The sequence below is a fragment of the Bos indicus genome, chromosome 12 (genome assembly GCF_029378745.1).
Source record: "Bos indicus isolate NIAB-ARS_2022 breed Sahiwal x Tharparkar chromosome 12, NIAB-ARS_B.indTharparkar_mat_pri_1.0, whole genome shotgun sequence".
In the NCBI taxonomy this organism is placed as follows: Eukaryota; Metazoa; Chordata; class Mammalia; order Artiodactyla; family Bovidae; genus Bos; species Bos indicus.
The window spans coordinates 47,282,930-47,301,188 of NC_091771.1; the positions used below are offsets into that span (position 1 = coordinate 47,282,930).

The following is an 18,259-nucleotide window of genomic DNA, read 5'->3' on the forward strand; positions in this document are numbered from 1 at the left end:
GTTGGACACAACTGACATGACTTAGCAGCAGCAGCAAGCCTTTTACTAGAAAATATTCCATTCAAACTGTGAATGGAAAAGGTGGGGCAGGTAAGCCTAATAGCACAAGGCTGACTCTCCAAATACTGTCATTTACAAAAGTGATAAGATCCCAATTTTTCTTTTAAAATGAGCTTAACATTTGCCAGTTTCTAACGTGGAAGAAAACTATTTCTTTGAAAGGTTATTATTTTAAATGTTCAGTCTGCTGAAGTAATGGTATGGTTATTTTTCTTTTTTATCTCTGCATAGAATAGATAAAGATGTGGAAGACAAAAGACAAAAAGCCATTGAAGAGGTAACTTGAAACTATTACTGATGGTGAAGCCAGTTAAGCATCCATTCTGCATGCACAGCACCTCTAAGAGAGGAAGACTTCCTTCACATCTTTCCTGTCTCAACTTCCCCAAGTCTGTCCGTTCCCAGTATCCCTCGGAGCTCCCCTAAGATTGGTGTTTTTGAGCTGATCCAGCGCCTTTCATTGTAATAATCGGTTTTATGCTTTTCTTCCCCAAGACTGAGTTCTTTTCTGGTCACAATTCATCTCTTCCTTCTCAGGACCTGACATAGTTTTCTTCTTGTGCCTTTGATCAACATGAACCATTGTTTCAAGTTGGAGTAGAGAAAGCTGGATTTTTTCAAGCCTTGAAAATCTAGCCTGGCCTCAGGAATAGTTTTATCTTTTGTTCTTGTTAATTCTTTGAATTTTTAAGACATTGAGTATATTTCATGAAATACAGTATACTGCTAAATAGAAAAAGTATATCACAAAGATAAGGTTTTTTTTTTTATATTAAGCTAATAAACTAAGCGTCTCACTTTTTGCTTTCCTTTTTTGCTAAAATCCTTTAGAGTGTAAAGGTTGTCTGTCTTGGTTATTTTTCAGAAAGTCTTCAGGCCGTGGCAGCCTTGTCCTTCCTCTTTCCCTTACTAGTCTTCCTCTGCCCTCTTCTATTCGTTAGCTATGCTTGATTCTTCTGCACCCCAAAAGACTTGAGCTATGGCATGTTCAGAGATTCAGTGAGCCCCCACATTTCAGATATAGCCTGTTTCTTAGGAAACAGTTTCCTAAGCTTTACTTCTGCTAAATATTATCTACTTGTTAATCTATCTAATAACTTCAACATTTTCATTCTAATCCAGTCACCTGATTCCTCCCCAGTTGAATATTCTCAGACTCTTTCCCATTTCCCAACATTTTGGAAAGTATGCTTCCTCTTTCAAATTCTCAACTTAATTTTAAAGGGAAATTTCAGAAAAAAACTTAAGAAAATTAATTCAGAGTGAAGACTATGGCTAATGTAGCAGAAGTTAATGTATCAGTAGCAAATTAAATTCATGTTTATATATGTGAAATACAGTAAATACATGCACATACTAAAAACAGAAAAATCCAAACTGCAAAGGAAAAAACATAAAACGAAAACAAAGATCCTCTCATTCCCTGCCTTAATCCTTGAAATTAATTGCCATTAACATTTCTTAAGTATACTCTCAGATTCATTTTGTGTATGTAATAGCTCATGTCCTTTAAATATTTGCACATAAATAGGATCATCATTGGAGAAGGCAATGGCACCCCACTCCAGTACTCTTGCCTGGAAAATCCCACGGATGGAGGAGCCTGGTAGGCTGCAGTCCATGGGGTCGCTAAAGAGTCAGACACAAATGAGCGACTTCACTTTCACTTTTCACTTTCATGCATTGGAGAAGGAAATGGCAACCCACTCCAGTGTTCTTGCCTGGAGAATCCCAGGGACAGGGGAGCCTGGTGGGGCTCTATAGGGTCGCATCTATAGGGTCGCATAGAGTCAGACACGACTGAAGTGACTTAGCAGGATCATCATTCTGATATAGGGTCGAATAGAGTCAGACACGACTGAAGTGACTTAGCAGGATCATCATTCTGATACTCTTTTGCCTCTTTTTTCTAGTTAATAATCTCTTAGGTTTTATTTTTGATTATCAGCACATAGTGATTTTTAGTAAATAGCATAGTATTCCATTGTATGAATGTATCATAATCAAATCCAGCCCCTGTTGACAGATGTGTAGGTTGTGTTCAGTGTTTTTCTGCAGTGAACACACTTGTACATATATCTTTATGGACTTGCTAAATCAGAGGGTTTGTGTTTTCAATTTTGGTATATTTTGCCATATTGCCTTCCCTAAAGGTTGTACCGATTTGTTCTCCTGGCCATGTTACGATACTGCCTATATTCTCGTTATCTGCAATACTGGCTGTCAGCAAACTGCTTAAATAATGCTATTCTTACTACTTTAAAATTTTTATCTTGTTATTGGATTTCCATCTTTTTCATTTTGAGTGAACTTATGCTTTGCTTCATGAGTTTGTGAGTCTTTTATATTCCTTTTTTTTCTGGGAACTGTCTGTATCTCTGCTCCCCAGCTCCATTTTTTTTAACGTCTTTTATGTATTCATAGGTAGTTTAGTCAGGAAATTAGTTTTTTGTCATAAGTATTGCAAAATATAAAGAAAATGTTTTGTGTTACTTTCAAAACAGAGATGGGAGGGCAAAATACTGTATTAGAGCATTGGTATAAATGTCTTTCCTCTTTCATTCCTATATAAAGTGAATTAAGCCTAATACAGTAATACAGCTTTTATCCAAATGCTCTATCTCCACTTGTTAGAGTACACTGACCAGTGGTGTGCTGATAAATATATAACAACTGGCCCTCTGACTGTGGGGGAAGTATGAGTGTTAGTAATCTGCTGTCCATAACACAAATACTCCAGCCATGGCCAGCTTCAGTTTAGTGATTATGACATCGCTGAATGGGAAAAGAAATGTATGTGGTACACCATTATATGCAGGCGTTCTACCACACAAATACAAAAGACAGTAAGTCCCCTACATTCGAACCTTCAAGTTGCTAACCAGAACCTGTGCCATCAACGTCAGGCATGAGTGAAATTGCAGCTTGCCCTCCGTCTCCTGTTGCTGACGATCCTTCAGCTCTACCCTCTCCCACCTCCTCCCCCTCCTCCAGTCAGTAACTCTTCTTATCTTTTCACTTATGCCAGCTGTTGTACTATTGTACTTTCCAAGGTACTATACTGTAAGATTCAAAATGTTTTCTTAATTTTTTTATTTGCTTTTTCTGTGTTATTTGTGTGAAAAGTATTATAAATCTATGACAACACAATACTATATAGATGACTGTGTTAGTTGGGTACCTAGGCTAACTTTGTTGGACTTACGAACAAATTGGACCTGCGAACTTGCTCTTGAAACAGAACTCATTCATATGTAGGGGACTCTCTGTAAATAACCTCAGGAGCATAGATATTGTTACATGTAGTAAAATAATTACCAAGCGATGATTTGGGTTTTTATTTTTTAATATAATTTATTTGTTTACATAATTTTAATGTTGGCTTTGTTTGACAACTGATCCACAGGATTCCTGAAAATTTAATAATCAGATTTTGAGACTCAGGACAAGGTAGCTCCAGCACACCTCCTCTTGGTTTACACATATACGTCTGTCTTCCTTTATTCCTTCCCTCTTCATCCTCCCTTTCGTCAACCTCATCCTTCCCTCCAAAAAAACTGGGGGAGAAATGAAAGATATTTTCTTTGTGAATAATACCCTTAGCTTAATTTGCAAATTTCAAATGTAAGGGGTTGATTTGAAGCTTTAAACCTTCTCTTGATATATACTTTAAATTTCGCCCATTTCACTTTGCTCACTTGGGCTTTAAGTATTAAATTTTAAAATATAACTATAAAGTCAGTGTGTAGCATGTTTGATGGTTATTTAGCACAACTACCTTTTCCTATTTCATATGCCTAATTGAAGGACTTTTAATTCTCCTAGTTTTTCACTAAGGATGTCATCGTACCCTCTCCTTGGACTGATCATGAAGGGAAACAGCTTTCAGAGTATCATTCCAGTAAATGTGAGTGTATTAAAAATTGTATGAATAAAACTCATAAAAATAGAAAGCAGTGATTGTAAAACAACATATATAGTGAAGTATCAGTTTATCTGCTTTGGGAGGAAGCTTGCTATAAAATTAAATTTCTGGGATACCAGGTTTAACTATTTAAAAGTAAGGATTCAAAACTTGACTAAAATTTACAAAGTTCTTTTTTTTTAGCCATTCTTTTCTGAATTTAATTTTTTCTTCATGATCATTGTGAATATCAAGTTATAATGATGGTTATAGAGACCCATAGACACAGAAATAGTATTGGATATAGATCTGAGTTGTTAATGATTTTTGCAGTGATTTTGAAGGTTAGTTTTTTTAATGAAATCCTTAAATTGCTTTGTTTTTTGCTAGTTTGCTGGTTTCTTATAGTAGTAGAGGAGGAATGGGCATTTATATGACCTCTGGGGTAGTGTAATACGGCCAATTATCTGCAAAGTTAATAAGGAAACTGAAGGTCAAGCCAACAATCTTTCAAATGTTTTTCTACCTCCAGGAAATGGTTACTTACTGTCCTGAGTTGTGAGCAGTGTTCAAATATTACTTCTATATACACATCTCTCATTGGAATTGCTACTCTTCAGAATAACACACATTAATAGGACATAGTATAAGAGGGAATATTAGTCCTGTTCTTTATCAAAACACAACAGTTTTTTGTGTTTTGGAAAGATGGAAAGATGGGTCGATCACTTTTCATGTGCCCAGTGTTCAGTGCTTTCAGTATTCTTGCAACAGCTTGTATGAAATAGGTGCTGTTATTGACCTCATTTTATAAGTGAGAAAAACTAGTTTTTGAAAGGTTAGAGCACCTGTCCAGGGTTACAGAAATAAGGTGTCAGAACCTGGCTTTAAAGTGAAGCATTTCTTAGTTCAGATTCTGTACTCAGTTCAGATTCGTTACAAAGTAAAGGTGGTGTGCAATAGCCAGTGGACCTGGGTTGTAGCCCTTCTGTATTATAAGCTGGAAGGAGTGATCTTGATCAACTTTCTCAGTGCCTTTGGCCTCAGTTTTTTATTTCTAAAATCAAGGAGTTAAACAAGATGGTTATATGTTAACATCCCTCCCAGCTCAGAAATTCTGTATCCAAGGTAACATCTTCATAGATACTAGGTTCCCTGCCCCCAATTGTTTAATGTTGGATTTTTGAACAGGTGAATCAACCTTCTTATGTGATCTTATTTTTAAACATTTTATACTTAAAGTATCCTGTTTTAAAGTGATGTGAATCAGGAAGATGCTAGAAATACCACACATAGCCTCTTTGGTATAGTCACCAAGCCCATGATGACAGAGTGTTGTGGCTGATCAGGGGAGCTGTGCTGTCCAATATGGTGTTGGAAGACAGTTCAGTTCTCTGTGGGTCTCTCATTTCTATATGTCTCATGAAGGGTGGCACGGACAGGTTTTGTTCCAAACTATCTTTTCAAGGATGTTTGTATTGTGAACATCCTTGGAGAATAGAGAGAGAGCATCCTTCTGGAGCAGAAGGTAGGTTTGTGTTGATGTCTGATATAATAGTGTGGTACTGTTTCCCTCTGGAGCAAGTTGGGTTGCAGCTTATAAGAATGGGATTTCCTAAGCTCAGGGTTCCTTGGTTGGGAACACAGACCGTCTGTGTGTGCTGTATCTGCCAGGGCTGTTTCGTACCACTTCTTTAGGATTGATGGTCAAAGAGAACTGATGTGAACATGAAGCTCATGCTGCCTGCTATGCTGAGAATAATGAAGTCCTCCGTCTTTGACCCGAAGCCTTATGACTTCAGCCAGTGTCCATGGAACACTGACATGCTAACTTGTCAGACCCTTCATAGTTCTTGACATATAGTAGCTATTAGCCACATGTGGCTATTTAAATTTGAATAAACTAAAATTTGAATTTCGGTTTCCTGGTCATACATTCACATTTCAGGTGCCCAGTAGCCTCACCAAGTGGCGACCGTGTTGGCCCCAGATACAGAACTTTTCCATCATCACAGAAAAACCTCTCCTGGAAAATGTGACCTTAGAATAGAGGATGGCAACCTCTATCTGTAAAGGACCAATTATTAAATATTCTATGCTTTGCAGACCATACTGTTTCTGCTGCAACCACTCAGTTCTACTGTACCATGAAAGCAACACTGATGATACATAATGAATGAGTGTGGAGGTGTTCCAGTAAAACTTTATTTACAAAAAAAGGCAACAACACAGATTTGGCCCATGGGCAATCATTTGCTGACCCTTTCTCTAGAGTAATACTGTCTGAGTTTGAGCTGTGCTGTATAGCAGTAAAGTTTAGCAGCTGTGTGACTTTATGTGAGTTACTTAGCTGTTCTGTGCCTCACTCTCCTTACCTATGAAATGATGGTTGTTGGGAAGATTAAATGAGATGATACCTCCAAGACCGCATACTTAGCATGTGGTAAGTGCTCAGTATTGTTTACCTAAAGAGTAATAAAGGAAATTGTGAGTCACGGGGGAAAATGATTTTGTTTGTACATGTGGACTTTATGCTGTCAACTTTTACTATTCCAATATGTATGTAGCAGGGTGCTTTCAATGAGTGTACTTGTTTTATTTATGGACTTAAATGAGAATTTCTTAGAAAAGTATACACAGGCTGAGAATTTCTGAGCTAAAGACAGTGTGTTTATCTGACTTGATTGTGCAGAGCTAGAGTGCTCTCCAGAATGACCACACACCCTGCATGCCCACCCGCAGTGTTTAGGATTCCCGTGTCTCTACATCCCTGCCAACACTTGGCTTTCAGATTTGTGCCATTCTAATGCGTTGGGGCTTCCCTGGTGGCTCAGTGGTAGTGAATCCACCTGCCAGTGCATGAGACCCAGGAGATGTGTTTGATCCCTGGGTTGCTGGAGAAGGAAATGGCAACCCACTCCAGGATTCTTGCCTGAAAATCGCATGGGCAGAGGAGCTTGGCAGGCTACAGTCTATGGTGTAATGGAAGAGACGTGACTTAACAACAACAACAGTGGTTTGTTTGACATTCTAAATGATTGTTTTAATTTTCATTTCTCATATGCTCACAGCTTTTTTATTTCCTTTTGTAAAATCCCTATTTATAAATCATCCTTATTGGAGTTGTCTTTTTCTCTTTTCCTTTTAATTGCTAAGGTACTTTGTGTAGTTACATTAGTAGTTCCATTAGTTCTAAACATTTCACATGTCATCTCCTGTCACATGTGTTACTTTTGTTTTGATGTCCTTGGTTGTGTGGGAATTCTTATTTTGTTGTAATCAAATCCATGTATGTTTCCTCATTTGATTGTGGTCTTAAAGTTATGGAGTCCTTTTAGAGGAAACAACTGAGGAGACAACTGCTATTCAGTTGAACAGTGTTGGGATAATGCCAGAGTCGGGGAATTGGGAAGAACAGTTAGGAAAGAGTTTTAGAAATACCTACAGGTAAGAAAGAGAGCCTGTTTGTTTTTTATGTTACTCAAATAATGTTTGGTTGGAGGAAAACTGCTAGGTTTTATTTACACCATTAAGATGTTTGGTGAAAAAGTATGAAAGTGTTAGTCACTCAGTCATGTCGAACTCTTCTCTGAGAGCTGTGGATGGTAGCCTGCCAAGCTCCTCTGTCCATGGGATGTTCTAGGCAAGAATACTGGAGTAGGTAGCCATTCCCTTCTCCAGGAGACCTTCCCACTCCAAGGACTGAACCTGGGTCTTCCGCATTACAGGCAGTTTCTTTACCCTCTGAGCTACCAGGGAAGCTCCTTACGGTGTTTGAACTCCAGCCTAAAGACCAAAAACCCTAATGTTATAGGGGTTTTGCAGCAAAGCACCTTTATTACTTTTGCCTTATAGAAGGTCACACTGCCTACAGCAAAGAAGGCATTTGAATCTAGAATTTTATTTATTTTATCTTTCACCATTCTGATAGTAGACCTTTAATGAGAGACTTTAAATTATCCACCCACTCACTCATTCACCCATTTATTTACTACCTGGTGATTTTTCAATTTAAGAAGCTTAATACTAGTCATTACCTTTATATTTTTTAAAAAATTATGTGCACCATATCTTTGACTCCTGTCTTGAGGGGAGGAAAAAAACTGAGTGCAGTTTTACTTATCAAATTGCAGTTTCTGTCAAAATGGCCTAGCATTTTAATTCCAATAATTTATACCCATTAAGAAATATTTATTTATGGCAGCTCTGGGTCTTTGTTGCTGTGCGTGGACTTTCTCTGGTTGCAGGAAGCAGGGGTTATTCTCTAGTTGCTGTGTGAGGGCTTCTCATTGTGGTGGCTTCTCTAAGCACAGGCTCTAGGGCTTCAGGCTCAAGTAGTTGTGGCTCGCAGGCTCTAGAGCACAGGCTCAGTAGTTGTGGTGCACAGGCTTAGTTGCCCCACAGTTTGTGGAAACATCCCTGGACCAGAAACTGAACTGATATTCCCTCCCTTGGCAAGCAGATTCTTAACCACTGGCTCACCAGGGATATCCTGTCCATACCTATTTTGAAAAAGCATCTAGCCGCCGAGGATCTGCTGAGGACATTGACATTAGCTAACGTGTCCCCAACCTTTTAAGGTTGACATAGAGACCAACCCTGCTCCCCTTAAAAAGGATCTTTTGATGCCTCCTTAATTGCTATGGTAATCCTTGAGTTTTAGCCTTGTGGGGTTTCCCTGGTGGGTCAAATGGTAAAGAATCTGCCTGCAGCGCAGGAGACCTAGGTTCAGTCCCTGGGTTGGGAAGATGCCCTAGAGAGTGGAATGGCAAACAACTCTAGTATTCGTATCCTCAGTTCAGTTCAGTCGCTCAGTCATGTCCCACTCTTTGCGACCCCATGACCTGCAGCACACCAGGCCTCCCTGTCCATCACCAACTCCCGGAGTCCACCCAAATCCATGTCCATTGAATCAGTGATGCCATCCAACCATCTCATTCTATGTCGTCCCCTTCTCCTCCTCCCCCAAATCTTTCCCAGCATCAGGGTCTTTTCAAATGAGTCAGCTCTTTGCATCAGGTGGCCAAAGTATTGGAATTTCAGTTTCAACATCAGTCCTTCCAATGAATACCCAGAACTGATCTCTAGGATGGACTGGTTGGATCTCCTTGCAGTCCAAGGGACTCTCAAGAGTCTTCTCCAACACCACAGTTCAAAAGCATCAATTCTTTGGCGCTTAGCTTTCTGCACAGTCCAACTCTCACATCCATACATGACCACTGGAAAAACCATAGCCTTGATTAGACAGACCTTTGTTGACAAAGTAATGTCTGCTTTTTAATATGCTGTCTAGGTTGGTCATAACTTGCCTTCCAAGGAGTAAGCGTCATTTAATTTCATGGCTGCAATCACCATCTGCAGTGATTTTGGAGCCCAGAAAAATAAAGTCTGACACTGTTTCCACTGTTTCCCCATCTATTTCCCATGAAGTGATGGGACCAGATGCCATGATCATCGTTTTCTGAATGTTGAGCTTTAAGCCAACTTTTTCACTCTCCTCTTTCACTTTCATCAAGAGGCTTTTTAGTTCTTCACTTTCTGCCATAAGGGTGGGTGCCATATGCATATCTGAGGTTATTGATATTTCTCCTGGCAATCTTGATTCCAGCTTGTGCTTCTTCCAACCCAGCATTTCTCATGATGTACTCTGCATATAAGTTAAATAAGTAGGGTGACAATATACAGCCTTGATGTACTCCTTTTCCTATTTGGAACCAGTCTGTTGTTCCATGTCTAGTTCTAACTGTTGCTTCCTGACCTGCATACAGGTTTCTTAAGAGGCAGGTCAGGTGGTCCGGTATTCCCATCTCTTTCAGAATTTTCCACAGTTTATTGTGATCCACATAGTCAAAGGCTTTGGCACAGTCAATAAAGCAGAAATAGATGTTTTTCTGGAACTCTCTTGCTTTTTTGATGATCCAGTGGATGTTGGCAATTTGACCTCTGGTTCCTCTGCCTTTTCTAAAACCAGCTTGAACATTGGAAGTTCACGGTTCACATATTGCTGAAGCCTGGTTTGGAGAATTTTGAGCATTACTTTGCTACCATGTGAGATGAGTGCAATTGTGCGGTAGTTTGAGCATTCTTTGGCATTGCCTTTCTTTGGGATTGGAATGAAAACTGACCTTTTCCAGTCCTACTGCTCCAGTCTTACGTTCTTATCCTAGTGCTCCCCCAAGTTGAAAAATAAATAAATTTAACAGAAGCTTGTCAAATTTTATATTTACATATGCAGGCATTTATTTTTTTAAATGTAAAATAAAAGCTTCCACACTTAATTTTTTTTTTCTGGAAAAAGTAACCCTAAAGTAAATGAATAGGAAATTTAAGATTTTTCACTTAGAATGTTTTATAGGTATCAACACAAATAATGAATCTCCAGTTGGAAGAAAGCTGACCATCCATTCTGAGAAAAGCAATGGTGAGTGTGAATATAAACTGGAAAAGAAATATGTTCTATACTAATGCAACATTTAATATTAAATTCAGTTCATGGGATAACATTTCACTCTGGAATTGAAATTGTTTGCTTTTTATAAGTGAGCTTTATGAAAACTGACCTTGTGAAAGTGAAGTCGCTCAGTTGTGTCCGACTCTTTGCGACCCCATGGACTGTAGCCTATCAGGCTCCTCTGTCCATGGGATTTTCCAGGCAAGAGTGCTGGAGTGGATTGCCATTTCCTTCTCCAGGGGATCTTCCCAACTCAGGAATTGAACCCGGGTCTCCCGCATTGCAGGCAGGCGCTTTTCCGTCTGAGCCACCAGCGAATATTAATAGATCCATCTGGCCATGTTTGAGGAACGACAGTAGTGTGTTATGTTGTGCTGCAAAGCCTGTGGATTGATTTTTGGTTTTGGAAGGCATTCTTTTGAAACTTTGTTAGTATTGGGAAATCTGTCCCCAGATTTAAGCCGGCTGCTTTTTTTGATTCACGTGCCAACAGCACAACCAGGAGTTAACTTTTAGCATTTATGGGTTCACATCAGCGTTAGAAAGTGAGGGAACCTGTCTATGGGAAGATGGTATGGAATGGGATGCATAAAGGAGATGACCAAGTTTGGCTGGAGCATCATGGGGAGACAGTTGATTGGGAAGCCCGTACTGAGCTGCATGTTAGGTGCTTGTGTTGATTTAACCATGTTTGTATTTATTTGTCTGCTTGCTTCCAGCTGCTTGCCAGACATTGCTGTCTCTTCCTGTGGATTTTAATTTAGAGAAGATATTAGGTAAGTATTGTATTTGTTTAAACCTTTAATAACTTAAATAAAAGATTTTGTTTTAATGCTTTTTTGTAAATGGGGATCTGTGGCAATACCTCTTTTTAAAGAGGTGGGGAAGCCATCCTGGAATTTCTAATTTTTCTTTAATAAGGCCTGAATTAGCCTTTTTGTCATAATGAACTTAACTATAGACATAAACTATTCACAGACACATCTTATTGATACTACCCATACTAATAAGGAAACACTGAAAAAAGGATTTCAAACAGCATCTATGCAGTTAAACTTTTTCCCTCTTTTTGGAAAACAAATTCAAACATAATACAAACTGTTTAAAAAAAAAAAAATCAGACAAGTAAAATATAACTGCTCTTTCGAATGACTAGCTCTGCCTTTTATTCCGTTAATATTAAATGTAGGTGACTATTTTAGAGCTGATGAATTTGCAGATCAGTCTCCTGGAAACCTCAGTTCTTCATCCCTCAGAAGAAAGCTCTTTTTAGATGGCAACGGAAGTATCTCTGACTCCTTACCTCCAGCTTCTCCCAGAAGTCCTCGTAGTGGTGCCCAGACGTCACTTGAGGTTTTTTATTCAATAGAGTTATCTCCTGTGCAGTGTAGGAGCCCTGTGCAGACCCCGAGTTCGGTAAGAAGTGGATTAACAGTGGCTGGTTGGCTGGCTGTAGGCATCTTGGACCTAGAAGTTCCTGTTGCTCTCAAGAGGAGTGATTCGTTGTCTGTTGGGTTTTCTATTTCATGTGGGTTAGCCCAGTTCACATTTTGTCATTAGGTATAGGAATGGTTTTGGTCACTCTCCAACTGTGTATTTAGAGGTAAATGAGTCTCAAGAAATTTCAGCGTAAGATATTTACTGAATTATGGGAGATTTTCAGCATAACACAACTAGATTGGTAGTAGTGGAGTAACTTAATTTTTTTCATAAACTGCTACTTAGTATAATGGTTTGTGTAAATATGGTATATTTTTATTTTGTCTGTCTAGTATATTCTGTTTCAAAATTTTGGAACAGTCTTCTTAACTATCCTCACAAGATGCCTTGCCTTTTGGTGTCTTTTTTTTTTTTTTTTAAACCTTTTTTCTTCTAATAAGTATAGGTAACTTACATTGTTGTGTTAGTTTCAAGTGTACAGCAAAGCGATTCAGTTATACATATGTATGTATCTATTTTTTTCAGATTCTTTTCCCACGTAAGTTATTACGAAATATCGAGTATAGTTCCCTGTGCTATACAGTAGGTCCTTGTTGCTTAACTATTTTATATATAGTAGTGTGTGTGTGTTCATCCCAGACTCCTTGTTTATCCCTCCCTGCCTTCCCCTTTGGTCACCATAAGCTTATTTTCTGTGCCGATGGGTCTGCCTTTTGGTGTCTTGCCTTTTGCCACAAAGCAAAGGTGGCATCTTGCTCTCTGATGACTAACCAGAATTATACAACTCAGCTTATAAATGTGTTTTGAAAATAAAGACAAGTAGCACTTGGTGTAACAGAGCTAAGGAGGAGAACCCTGTAATTTTGTTTATTTAATTTTATCACAGGGGCAGTTTTCTTCTAGCCCTATTCAGGATAGTGCAAAAAGATACAGTTTGGGAAGCATCACCAATCCTTCACCAATTTCTTCACCCACTTTCTCACCAGTTGCATTTCAAATAGGAAAGACACCACTCTCAGGTATGTCTTGTAATAAAATGCCCAATTAAAATTTTTATATTATCAGTATTTATTATTACAGAGGCTTTTTTTAGCTTGTTCTAACTATAGAGTTCCAAATGACTACTAACCCTTTTGAAATTTAGAAACCTGGGGTGTTTTTTTTTTTTTTTTTTTTAAACAAAAGGAACAGTTTATTTTCAAAGACTGAAATTCTCAGCAAGGTTTTGCTCTCATGTCAGATACACGTAATTAGACTAGCACTATTTATATCAAATATCTTACAAGCAGAATCAAAGAAAGATGGCAGTTGTAGAGATAAGTTGGTTTTGGAGTGCCCTCCACTGTGTAATCAGACTTTGGTAATCAGATATGTGGGCTTCTCAGGTGGTAAAGAACCATCTGTCAATCCAGGAGACATAAGAGATTGAAGGACAGAGGAAGGAGCCTGACGAGCTACAGTCCATAGGGTCGCAAAGAGCTGGACACAAGTGACTTGGCACACACACACAATCAGATATTTATATTTTGTAAAACTGTATTTGTTTGCATAAGGTTTTTAGGTGATTATCGTATGGCGGGATTTACATATTTCTCTTTACACCATATCAGTTTCTTTTAAAAAAAATTACAGCACTTGTTGAAAATCATTCCCAATTTACAAAAATCTATTCATGGTAAATACAGTTAGAAAACTGAAAACTATTTTTGTTGGTCTTCCCCTTATATGTGTTCATGTATATATGTGTATATATCTCTCCACTCATGTGTGAACACACACACACATAGTTCTATATCCTGCTTTTTTCACAAAGCATTTTATTATAAGTATTCATAAGTCATCCAGGTCATTTATTATTGTCTGAAACCATGATTTTTGAATCACTGTATGATATTCCATTTCACGGATGTACCTTTGTCTTTAATCATAGGTAAACATTTAGATTATTTCTAATTTTTCCTTGTATATACATTGTATTGTATATATTTATTTCTTTAGGTTAAAATCTCAGAAGTAGAATTATTTGGTGAGAGGGATGACTATTTTTAAGCTCTTGAGGAATTTTGTCAAATTTTCTTCCTAAGAAGTTGCACCAGTTGAAATTGTCATCAGTGGTGTGTGAGGAAGTTATTTCCCCCCATCTAGCAACACTGATCTTCCCAGTGTTCTTTTTGATGTTTTTTACTGTTTGATTCTTTATGATGTTTGTTGATTCAGTGCATTACAAAAAGGTCTCTTAATGCTTTAATTTCTGCATCTTTAATTTATTACAATGTAGAATTCTTTCCAAATATTTGTTGGTCATTTGTTTGGGAAGGTGAAGGAATTATGAGTTCAGACATCAGAATTTTTGTTCAACAAATGGCCACTCATTGCTTTAATTTCCCTACTCTTTATTATTTGTGTGGCCAAACACTTCATGAGTTCATTTACCATTGGGAGGATTGTTTATGTGCTTTGCCCATTTTTAAAACTTTTGTTTTTATTAAGCTAATGAAGTGTTGTAAAAAACTATTAACTTTTAAGGCATTTTTATAGTTTCATTTACCATCGTTAAGCTCTTTATTTTTGCAGACCTTGTTGCGCAATCTTTTGTTTGCCTTTTAATGTTGCTTACAGTGTCCACCTGGGGCTTCCCAGGTGGCACTAGTGGTAAAGAACTCGTCTGCCAATGCGGGAGACATAAGAGACACAAGTTCAATCCCTGGGTTGGGAAGATCCCCTGGAGGAGGGCATGGCAACCCACTCCAGTATTCTTGCCTGGAGAATCCCCATGGACAGAGGAGCCTGGCGGGCTACCGTCCATAGAGTTGCACAGAGTCGACACGACTGAAGGGACTTAGCACTCAAGCAACTTAGCACGCAAGCATGGGTAGTATTTTACCTAAAGACAAACAGATTATTACATATTTCATTTACCAGGTTATTTTGCAGCTGTCAGCTGGTTTGTTCTATATCTTGGATTTGAACAGCATTGCTGTAACAATATGTTTGTGAGGAAATGATTTTCAGGGAATAAAATATTTTGTTTAACTACAAAAGGGAAAGCGCCAGAGTTTGAAGAGCCTCGCCCTGCCTATGGATACACATTTGTTTGTGATGTTATTTTTGACACCAAGATTTCGCTTTAGGAAACACCACCACTGTTAGAGACATCCGGTTTTGCTGTCGTGGACTGTGATGATGACCATTTAGTAATGGCTTTTCCGTTTCACATGAGGTGACTTTTCCTTCCCCATCTATTTTTTTTCCCCTCCCTATCTTTTAGAACAAAGAAAGTTTGCTTTTCATTCTCCTGATGCTTCATCTGGAACCAATTGTAATGGGATTACCAATCCATATATCAGAAGTCCTTACATAGATGGCTGCTCACCAATTAAAAATTGGTCTCCTATGAGACTGGAGATGTGCAGAGGAGGTGCCCAGTATCGGACCTCACTGATTCGAGTTCCTTTCACTCTTGAGGCTCGTAGCGAAGAAGAAGACGACCAGGCAGCTGTTCCTTCCACAGACGCCTCAGCCCCAGTCACGGGCATGGCTGGAGTCCACCTGCCGCAGTTGGGCAGTGACACGTCTCCGTGCGGCGCGCACTTGGTGGTGACCGCCATGTCTATTACCCAGAGCCAGTCCGGAGCTTCTGAGAAAGAACTGGAACTGCTGCAGGATGTGGAGAGTGAGAAGAAGAATAACACTGTGGACATGGTCGATCCCATCGAGATAGCCGATGAGACCACCTGGATTAAGGAGCCAGTTCATAATGGGAATTTACCCGCGGCAGATTCTGTGAGCGGGATGGCTTTCAGTATTGAAAACTCTCACATGTGCTTGTCACCTCTCGCAGAAAGCAGTGTCCTTCCCTGTGAAAGCAGTAACATTCAGGTAAGGCGTTTGAATGTTCTGGAGTCCTTTCCTTGCTTCCTTGGTGTTCTCTAGCCTTTTCTTCCTAAGATTATAGTAAGAAAGAAAATGGGTTTGGGACCTAGCCTTCCCGTGATTAAGACTCCTGGCTTCCACTGTAGGTGGGGTGGGTTTGATCCCTGGCCAGCAGCTAAGACTGGACATGTCCTGGGTCATGGCCAAAAAAAGAGAGAAAGACAGAGAGAGAAAGAAATAGGCTAAATGTGAAACCTATAGCATTATATATTGTTTTCTTGAATCAGCACTAGATGATATCAAGAGGGTTGTCTTCTTTGGCCTGGTGATGCATATTTAATAATCATATTCACTGATAATTCTATGGAGTAGGAAAAAAGAGCAGATAACTGCTAGAGTCTGGCAACTTCTCAGGGTTCACCTTTCTTTCCTGTGGAGCTAGTTCCAAAGGAATTCAGTTTGTGGTATAGCTTTGTATTCTAAAAATACAATAGTTTCGGTTTTTCTTTTATATGATTTAGGGAGAAGACATAGTTGAGAATAATTTTATGTATTTTTTTTTGTACTTTTAAAAAATGTGATTTATAACTGCCATTTTTCATTTAATCATACATTTCCTATTTTGTAGTATCAAATATCAGGAAGGCATGATTCATTTGACAAATGCGGTTCACAGCGAGCAGCTTCCTTTCAGAAAGACATTTGTTTCATTAATTGTCATATTCTTTGAGTTGGGAGTTTTGAAAGAACTTTAAAATAGTCAGAAAGGCAATTCTACCTCCAATTTCATAGTAACAATGTCTAACACTTACGTAGCTGTTAAAATATACCAGGCATTATTTCAAGTACTTTACATATGTTACTTTGTTTAACCTTCTTAATAATCCTATGAAATAGATGTACCCTTGTCCCCATTTTACAGATGAGGAAACTGAGGGTCAGAGAGGATCAGTAAATTGCCTTTGTAGTTAGTAAGTGGTCAAGCCAGGATTCCAATCTTGGCAGTCTGGCTTTAGAGTCCACATTCTTTAAGTTAATACTGATCCATAGTAATAGTTAATACTTACACAGTCTTCCACTGTGCCAGACACTCTGCCAGCCTCTTTATACCAATGTATCTAATCCTCACAACTCTATAATGCTATAGTGCTATCAGTTTTGACATGATAAAGGTTAAATCCCATGGAGAGATTTTTAAATGACTCCAAATTACATATACTGCTTTGCTTATATTTTATGCCTATATTGTCTATCCTAACTGCTAGGATCGTTGCTCAGAAAAATACACTAGAATCACCTTTACATATTCCAACTTCTGAATTTGGTTCCTAAATAAAGAAGCACATCAGGTCAAACTTAGTCTTAAAAGTATCGTTAACTTTTTTGCTCTCTTTTTTTCTTCCTTTCTTTCAGAACTCTTATAGAAGCACTAGAAAATACTGTCATAGGCATACAAATTAATCATCCAGTCCAACCACCCATTGGGAGCCTGTCTTACTGCTAAATTGCCATCCACTGTCTCCCTGAGTACGTGCAGGGATGTCCCAGCCTGTCTTAGAGGACTGCTCTCCCCTTTACAAGTCTCCTTCCTTAGAAGCTAGAACATAGTTCTTTCTGTCTGTGGTATCTACCAGTCAGTCTCAGCTTTACCTTTTGGGCTTTATCTGTTACCAGAAAATTTTGTAGTTTAGAAATATTTTCATACATTCTTTACTTCCAACCACAGAGGCAGCTCCTGATATTCAAAAATGGCCACGTTTCTCAGGGCCTTTTGACTTGCTTTGTTGTGACAGGTTGGCCTCCAGGCATGGAACACAGCTGTGTTCTTGGAGTATCCCTTCATCCTGAGAACTTCCTCAACCTCTCCCATGTTCCTGTGCCCCGTTCTCTTTCCAGGCTTGCTTTTCACTTGACTGGAACACATTTTCCAGTAGCTTTCTGAGGAAAAGTCCATTTTTCAAGATACTGCACTTCTGCTGGGTTTATCTTTATTCTGTCACATTTGAGAATTTGGAAATAATTGCCCTTCAGACTTCGACGGCGTTGTTTCATTGATTCTGTTCTCAGTGTTGCTGGTGAAAGACCTGAAACCATTTGAGTGCTTCACCGTTTTGCACTGGTCTCATTTTACCCCTTTCTGGAGTTAAAGGGTCCTGAAATTGCAGTGATTCTTTGGTGTGGGTTCCTTTTCATCAGTTGTACTGGGCACTCAGTTCCTTGTGATCTGTAAACTCTTGCCCTTCACTTCTTGGATCTTTTCTTGAATATTATCTTCATTTTTCACTCTTCCCTTTAGAAGTTCTTTTGATTCTCTAATTTAAACAAATCTTTTCACTGTTTTTTGTTTTTAACTCCCTTTTGTTCTGATTTTGTGGAAATTTGCTCAACTTTATATAATCCTCTATTTTTATTTCTGCATCTTGAATTTCTAAGCTTTTTTTTTGTTATCGTTGCTTGTTTTGGCCTTGGCATTAATGCAGAAGTCTTGTGGCTGGCAAAGCATTGTGTGGTCTGGCCTTGGCTTTACTCTC

The 18,259-nt window shown here is 38.7% G+C and overlaps 1 protein-coding gene across 3 annotated transcripts in view; it reads left to right on the forward strand.

Annotated features, from left to right (window-relative positions):
- Window positions 1-18,259, forward strand: part of BORA (BORA aurora kinase A activator) — a 28,375-nt gene that overhangs the window by 6,675 nt on the left and 3,441 nt on the right. For 2 of the 3 annotated variants that reach the window (XM_019971549.2, XM_019971551.2), the window contains exons 4-11: window positions 292-337; window positions 3,886-3,967; window positions 10,320-10,385; window positions 11,135-11,191; window positions 11,605-11,831; window positions 12,381-12,437; window positions 12,742-12,874; window positions 15,124-15,734. In XM_019971549.2, coding sequence (XP_019827108.2) covers window positions 292-337; window positions 3,886-3,967; window positions 10,320-10,385; window positions 11,135-11,191; window positions 11,605-11,831; window positions 12,381-12,437; window positions 12,742-12,874; window positions 15,124-15,734 — 1,279 coding nt within the window. The remainder of the gene's footprint in view (window positions 1-291; window positions 338-3,885; window positions 3,968-10,319; window positions 10,386-11,134; window positions 11,192-11,604; window positions 11,832-12,380; window positions 12,438-12,741; window positions 12,875-15,123; window positions 15,735-18,259) is intronic. The other variant, XM_019971550.2, reaches the window with a different exon arrangement.